Source organism: Marmota monax, unplaced genomic scaffold (genome assembly GCF_021218885.2).
Source record: "Marmota monax isolate L192 unplaced genomic scaffold, Marmota_monax_Labrador192_F-V1.1 WCK01_AAM20220418_F8-fsc00036, whole genome shotgun sequence".
In the NCBI taxonomy this organism is placed as follows: Eukaryota; Metazoa; Chordata; class Mammalia; order Rodentia; family Sciuridae; genus Marmota; species Marmota monax.
The window spans coordinates 8,730,248-8,738,239 of record NW_026694491.1 but is presented as its reverse complement, the minus strand read 5'-3'; the positions used below and the strand labels follow the sequence as shown (position 1 = coordinate 8,738,239).

At 32.9% G+C, this 7,992-nt stretch overlaps 1 protein-coding gene across 1 annotated transcript in view; it reads right to left on the bottom strand.

Annotated features, from left to right (window-relative positions):
• Positions 1 to 6,566, bottom strand: part of Epyc (epiphycan) — a 33,079-nt gene extending 26,513 nt beyond the window's left edge. Inside the window, exon 1 of the mRNA XM_046419366.2 lies at positions 6,392 to 6,566. Coding sequence (XP_046275322.1) covers positions 6,392 to 6,556 — 165 coding nt within the window. The 5' untranslated portion in view covers positions 6,557 to 6,566. The remainder of the gene's footprint in view (positions 1 to 6,391) is intronic.
• Positions 6,567 to 7,992: the final 1,426 nt, after the last annotated feature.

The window sequence follows — 7,992 nt, the reverse complement described above, 5'->3', positions numbered from 1 at the left end:
GAATAAAGTTATGGTCCTCATTAATTCTTAATATTATTAATAATATTATAATAATATTATTTACTGGGTAAATAATATCTTCTTTCCAGGGTTAGTATGAATTCACTTATGATTATTTTCTCATAAATAACATATAATACAAATACAAAGAGGTCACTGAAAAAGTTTCCAGTGCCCCCCCCCCCCAATGGGCCTTCATTATTATATGCTCTTTGTTGCTTCATTTTTAAAGTTTTCAAATTGTTTAAAATAAAAATCAAATGTTTTTAAAACAGTCACATGGAAGGTCTATCAGAAAGCAACATTAAAAGTGCATCAACAGGGGCTGGGGATGTGTCTCAAGAAGTAGCCAGCTCGCCTGGCATGAGTGCGGCCAGGGTTCGAAACTCAGCACCACATCCAAAGATGTTGTGTCCGCTGAAAACTAAAAAAAAAAAATAAATATTAAAAAGTTCTCTCTCTCTCTCTCTCTCTCTCTCTCTCTCTCTCTCTCTCTCTCTCTCTCTCTCTCTCCCTCTCTCCCTCTCTCCCTCTCTCTTTAAAAAAAAAAGTGCATCAACAAAATTCTTTTCTCACTTCCTCCACAGTATCTTTAATGATGAGAGATTAGCTTTTATTTTTCACTGTATTCAGAAAACAATATTTAATACAGATTGATAAGAGTTAAAATTTCTCCCTCCATTACGAGGTGCCTGACATGCAAACCATATGTTTGATATGGTAAAATACACTGTACATATTGGCCGAAGTGAGATATAATTCTAAATAAAAGTACTATATAACCTTTGTCACCCAGGAAAAAATAGTAGAAATATTAGTAATTTAAGTACTTCTGTTCTTAAAGCATAGAGGTAAGTGTTGATATTGTGATTTAATTTTAATAAAGCTCTATATAAACTTATTACATTCATAAAGTCTCAAGTGAAGATCCTTTTTATATTTAATCATGTAAAATGAACTTTGGAATTATAAATATTCCAGAATTAGCTTGATTCTTCTTAAGCAATTTCTGGTATTACAGTGAACCAATAAGATCATTTTAGTGATACCACATTACAATGATCACAGGAAAAAAAGGGACCATTCCTCAGTTATTGGTTAGTACAATGGATTTCATTGAGTTCTCTCCCATTCTTAAAACTGTGTCAAATTCATTTGCATCCCTTTGAAGAAACTTACATAGCTTCATCATTTCCCAGTGGTATTTTTTTTCAAATGTAATTTTTTATAAGGATGGTTTTTTGCAATCTATTCACTTGTTCTCTTCATGAAGAAGAAAATCTGGCCTCAATTTGGAAGATCAGTGGAGGAGTATCAGCCAGAAAAACATCCCTCATGCAATAAATTTTCTATAGCAATTTTTTAATTAAAGTTCCTTTATATATCGTTATTGTTATTTACTTGTGAATGCATACCCTATCACATTCTAGGAAGTACATGGGTCAGTGATAAAATAACTTCTTAAGATAATGCTTCAAAAACTATTCATGAGAACTGAGGGTGGTAAGAAAACAAAAGTGGAGGACTTTGTATGAAACCAGGGAAGAATGAAGTAAAAATTGGGCTCCAGATTCCTGAAAAGGCAAGGTAAAATGACGAGCACAATTAGTTACATGATACAGAGCCCCCAAAACAAACACCCTCTACCTCTGCCGTTACCATGCATATAATTGAGTGCTCCATAGAGCTCCATAGTAAAACATTTCTTGATGTTTATTGAAGACATAGGAATACTATAGGTGAAATTAAGTAAAAGTAACTATATAAGTCTAGGTTAATGTAGTATGGTTGAGGAGAAGTTTCATTGTATGGAGTCAAGGAAATTGTTCTGGAGAAATGTTAGTGCACATCTCTCAGAAGAGCTCCATAAGTTTTAATATTGGCATTGAGCACACTGCTGGGAAAAGACACTACTCATGGGCACATCCAGTGGTTTTCTTAGTAAACAATTTGAAGCCCTCTCCAACCTAAGAGAAATAGACTATCAACATCCCATAAGCTAAACGAAGAAAATGGAATCAGCAGAGAATCTCCTCCATCAAAAGCACAATCTCAACTTAAACCACTCCAAGATTATTGACTTTTGAAAACTACGACTTTTGACAAACCCCTTAAGACAAATAGAAAAAAATAGTGTTTCCTTAGATCACTTAGGCCATTTTCCAGAACTTAAATGTATCTTGGAGAATGCCTATTCATAATTATTCATAATGAAGTAGTCTTAAGTCATTCCTTCTTACAATAATTAGATAGTAGTGTCAGTTATCTGAAAAGGTTACTTCTAGTTCATGTTATGCACACAGAGCAGAATGCTCTTCTTTCTCTTTTAGGACTGTTAGACTACATGGCATTCAGTTAAAACAAATTTTAAGTTAAAAGAGCAATTTGAAATGGTAGAAATTGGAGGGAGGATAATGCAGCCTTCATTACCCTTCTGGGAAATTATGCTCTGATATAAGAAGGCTGTATCACCATGACTGTATATCATTTATGTTTAATCTTAGTTAAGTTACTTAGTTCCTCTTATTTTAAATATCCTCATCTAAGGGAATAATGGCAGCACTTAATAATTTTATGTGATAAATAAATGAGATAACATGCGTACTGCCCAATAGTACCTACATAATAAGTGTTCACTCAGGATTGTTTGTCAGAAAGAAAGTTCATATTTTGATCATATCATCTGTAACCAATTCCTGCATACCAGTAAATGTATCCCCTGGGTAGTATACAGCACTATAATGGAATTGTTCAATGGATCCATGATTTATTAGAAATCATTAAGTAGTCTGCATACTATTGCTGCATACAATTTTTAAAGAATGTAATAATTCACTGGCTTTTCCTGCCAACTGATATGGTAATGAATATACCACTACCAACAGAAATCAGAAAACCTCAACTGAGATTCTAACAGTGGTTTTTGGGTGCTAATAGGTTTTTGTCCTATTGACTAGTTTAAATTACTGGGCTCTCAAACAACAAACTTGGAGCAGTATAATTAAAATTTGATTTTGAGAAAAAATTAAGTTATTACATGGTATATTAATTTTCTACTACTGCATAACAAATTGCTATAAATTCAGCAGTATATAACTATATCCATTTTTTAGCTCACAATTTCTGTGGGTCAGAAGTCTAGGGATGGCCTGTTCAGGATCTCAAAAGGCCCAAATTAAGTTGATGTCCATGGCTGGGATGATATGTAGAATTCTCTATCTTTCCTCCATCTCTAGAACTATGATCCAGATAGGATGGCTGCCTATCAATTTTATTCCATCATCTAAAAGCCTTCTACACTCCTTACCTTTTATCCTCAATCTATCCATCTCCAAAGCCAAAAATAATGTCTTTCTTTCTTGTGCTTTGGATTTTGTCCCTAATATCAGGTGCTTACTTAAAGGGCTCATGGGTATGTCAGGCCCACCTAGGTAATCTCTGTTTCTTAAATTCAACTCCAACATGAACATATCCTAATTACAAGTTGTAAATCTCAATGTTTCCATGATGCTAAGTACTATATAAGGAATAGACACACCATAGGATGTGCTTTCTTAAGGGACATCTTAGAATTCTGCCTATGATATATTTCAAAGGTCTTAAGGATTAATCAGCCAATGCCTAAACCAAAGGGCCTACCTACTACTTTGGCCTGAGATACCAAGTCTTATAATGTATAAGAAAAAAACTGGAATATATTTTAGAAGCATTTTTCAGTTATCCCATTAATTAACAATTTTAGCATATAAGGTTCATTTTCTATAGATAAGACAAATTCAAAGCTAAAATAGGCAGAAATATACCTTTGACATTAAGGATAAAAAACGAAACAATATGATAATCCCATCATTTCCCATATGCTTTATTTACCATGACTTTCTTCACCAACTGTACTGAATATCAGCATATTATCATATTGAGGCAGAAGTTTCATATAGGATCAAGAATATCTGAAACAAATAGCCTTAATTCCTAAAGATGAGATAAATTAGCTTTCCAGGAGACAGAAAAATGGATTTCTAAGACTAGATTCAAGAAATTCATGATAGGAATTCTAGGTTCTAGAATCTATCCATATGATTACATACATTGGCTTTATTTCACAATCTTCCATATGGAATTTTATACTAGCTCTTTGCCTCCAAAACTATATATATTAATACTTTGTCAATATATAAACTGGAGTTCTAAATTTTGTTCTGCAAGTCATTTATGTACCTCTGACATATTGCTTTACTATTGTTTTCCATAGGTAGTGGGTGAGAGGTTCAGCTGCTTTTTGCAAGATTTTTAAAATTCGAGTTTCCATTTAAAAACTTATGTATAGTTTTTTTAAAAAAATACATTATTTTTATTATAGTATTTGTATATTCATATCTAGTTCTAGATCATCATTTTTCTATCAACCAGTTTTCTGTTGATGAATTCACCATAAGGGATTAACTCAAGAATAAATAATATATTTTGTTTAGCCATAAGGAATTATTATGACGGTCTGGAGCCCTCAACTATTAAGAAAATTAAATTTTACTAGAGCTAGGATTTTCTAGGAAGAATTCTGTGCCAATTTAGGAATGTTTGTACAGGGTATGGGCTGGGGCATGTAATGATACACTGCCACATATTTAGTATCTTGCAGGAATTTGTTATTTCAGAATATGCAAATACCAAGGAAAAGGCCTATAATAATTTTCTTTGTATAGATATGTTTATTAGCTTCAATTTTTTGATAGCAACAAAAACAACAGTACCTCCTGAGAATATCTGAGGCTTGATGGGCAATAAAATTGATCTTGATAGCAAGGCAAGGAACGGGTTAAAAAGTTCTGAAGGCAAAGCTCAACTGCTCCCCAGTTTTGTCTAGAAAACTTTGGTCCCAAGCAGTATTTCTTCTATTGTGCATTTGGTCTACTGAAACAAACAAATAGAAACCTTGAATCCACTTCTCATCTCTATTCAAAGGATCCATTAATAGTAACCATCAAACAAACCGCTTTGAACTTATGGCTTACTTTTTCTATAGAATGGTAAATAAATTGGAAGTAAAATATATAATGTGGTCAATAAATGCATACATGCACTGAAGGGTTTTTTAGATGAATAATTATAAAGGAGCAAGACAGATGAGTTGACTACATTGACTCCACATTGATGCTTTAGGTTAGAGATATAGAAGCCACATAGAGAAAGATTGGTGGTAATGACCATAAATCTCATAAAGCACTTTGACATAAGAGAAACCAAATGGTGGAGTGAATTCAACAGGGAGAAGTATTAATAAATATTTAGGGGAAAAAAAGAATCACAATCAAATATACAGATGAAAATTGATCTGTTTTTGAACATAAAGTTTTATTAAGAAGAGGAAGCAGACCTAAGAGATAAAGGTTGGGTAGGAGCAATAATAATCAGAATGAAAGGAACAGAGAAGGAGGAAGAGAGAGAGAGAGAGAGAGAGAGAGAGAGAGAGAGAGAGGGAGAGAAAAGAAAAATAAGATGACTCATAAGATCATCATATTGTGAAAATCTGACTCACTTTACAAGGCAACATAAACAATGTTGAAAATCCGTATTATCTCTTTTATAAAGATAAATCTAAGTTCTGTGTAAGTTAAACATGATGATTTTTTAAAAAAAAATTTATCCCATGTTATTAAAAGTAATTTTTCTAAGATGTACACTTGAAAAACTGCCCACATTGTGTTATGATTCTTTAAAGGTGATGTAATTTCCCTAGTTGTTTAATGATAGTTTTTGTCAATGCTGTACATTAATCATACTGCAGGATTTCAAGGTCTGTTTGCTTTCTGATTCACAATAATTATCCTGTATCCTTCAGTTATGCAAAAAGTCCAGAATTTAATTATAACATGTCACATCAGATTTGCGCAGTGGGTTGCAGCCTAGCTAGTACCTACACGATCTGGGGGGAGATGGTCAGTCATTCAGAGAAGCACATACTCCTGGGAGGCAGTGTAGTTCCAAACCATGGGCCTTTCTCTGTTTTCTTTGTATTTTCTCATTTGTTTTAGTCTCACAACTTCTTTGCTCCAAACTCTCCTCTAAACTGCATGTATGTTATTGTAACCCTTCTTACCCTGGCTTACTATCTTTTCTTCCAATTTGTTCTATTATAATGTGACAGAAACTCCTTTTTAAAAAATATTTAGTGAGAAGATTTGAAGAAAAGAGAGTAAATTGCAAGAAACTAAGACTGTCCCAGTGCTAATCCTAAAAGAGTGAATATATTCTATGGAAAATATTCCTATGAAATTATTAAGATAAAACTTCTCCACTTAAAAATTAGCACAAATCTATTTGAAGAGAACAAACCTCAATCATCCCTCATTTGATGCCTTTACAAGTCTCAAGGGTGGGAACAACCAATTACCTCTACTTGATCAATAGGAAGGTGTTCATAATTGTATAAGGTTTCCAGGTCTTCCAAGGTGGCATCATAGGTTTCTGAGTCATAGTTGATGGGCTCTGGAGTTGGGGCAGGCACGGCAACATCAAAGATGACAAGTCCCAGAACAAGTCTTGCTAACATTTTCATCTTTTAAATTCTCCTAGTCATAAAATTTTAAAATGCATAAATATTTAATTGATAATAGCTTTGAAAGGGTTTGTACCAAATAGAAATGATAAATCAATGTCAGCATCAAGGAGCTCAAGCTGGTTGCTTTCTTTATATGGATAATTTATAAACAATTTATAAACATAATACATGAAATTGGATGGCTTTGGAGGACCACTGGTACCAGCTGTTCAAATTAATTCAAAAAATTACATTTTCACAATGGATTTTTCAATTGTAGAAAGACTGATTTTAAGATGTGGAGAAAATATGATGGAGAAAGATTGTAAGACACTTATTCACTAAATACTTTACAGTATCTCAGAGTTTTATCATTTCATAAGCATTAAGACTCCTCAACTCTGGTATATAGAGTTGATGATGAAGATAATGATGATGACTACAATGGTCACATCATTGACAGTTGAGGAAAATGAGGCAAAGTAGTCTATAGATATATAATGCAGAACTCTTTCTTATACATTTGAGTCTAAATCTTGTTCCAAAACAAAATAGTAAGAAAACTTTCACTTATTACTTCTCTGTTGATTCTGAGTATCTGAATACATAAATTAATACTTAATGCAATAGCTTTCAAATTGTTTTTAACTAAATGGAGCAGAAAATTATTTTTCCTGCCATCCTTAGAATTTTATTTAAATTCTTAGTAGCTATCAAAAGTTTTAATGTGGAATCAATTGGAATACATGTCTAAATGCAGTATTTGGCAACATTCCCTTAGAGAAGGATCTGCACACATATAGGATTAGAAAAACCTTTTTAAAATTCTTTGGTAAGCATCATTTTTATCTTCCATGATAACATGAATATTAAAATTTTTTTCAGGGGGGTTCAAGATTTAATAATTTTAATTATTTTAGTTCTGTATGTAGTCCTTTGAATGCATTTAGTTCAGGCTTCATTTTAAACATTTCAGTTGGGTCTATCAAAAATGTTACCTATGATCAATTAGTCAGCAGGCAAAGTATTGTAAAACTTTTTTCAGTCATGTCTTAGTTTTAAAGAGTTTGTATTTTGGATACACTTCTTGAGTTCACTGTAAGAACAGTGCATGTGGTGTTAGTACCATGCATGCGTATAAAAGGGAATTCATGATAAATATTACTTTCAAACTTGAATGCATTGGCAGACAAATTGACCTTCAGTGACTTGAAAGAAAGTCTTTATGAAGCAGGTTTAGGCAGAAGGATATGAAATTCCTCTGAGAATAAGAAGCAGTACAAGGAGCTCCTTTTTATCCCTCCTATACTTTCTTCAAATAATTTTTTTTTTTACTCACACTGGATAAACTCAGCCTCTATTTCACTGGCTTTCGCAGGATTGCAGATTTGGCACTGTTCAGTGATTACCAACAAAGTCCTACTTAATAAAACAGTATGATTTACAAATCTTCC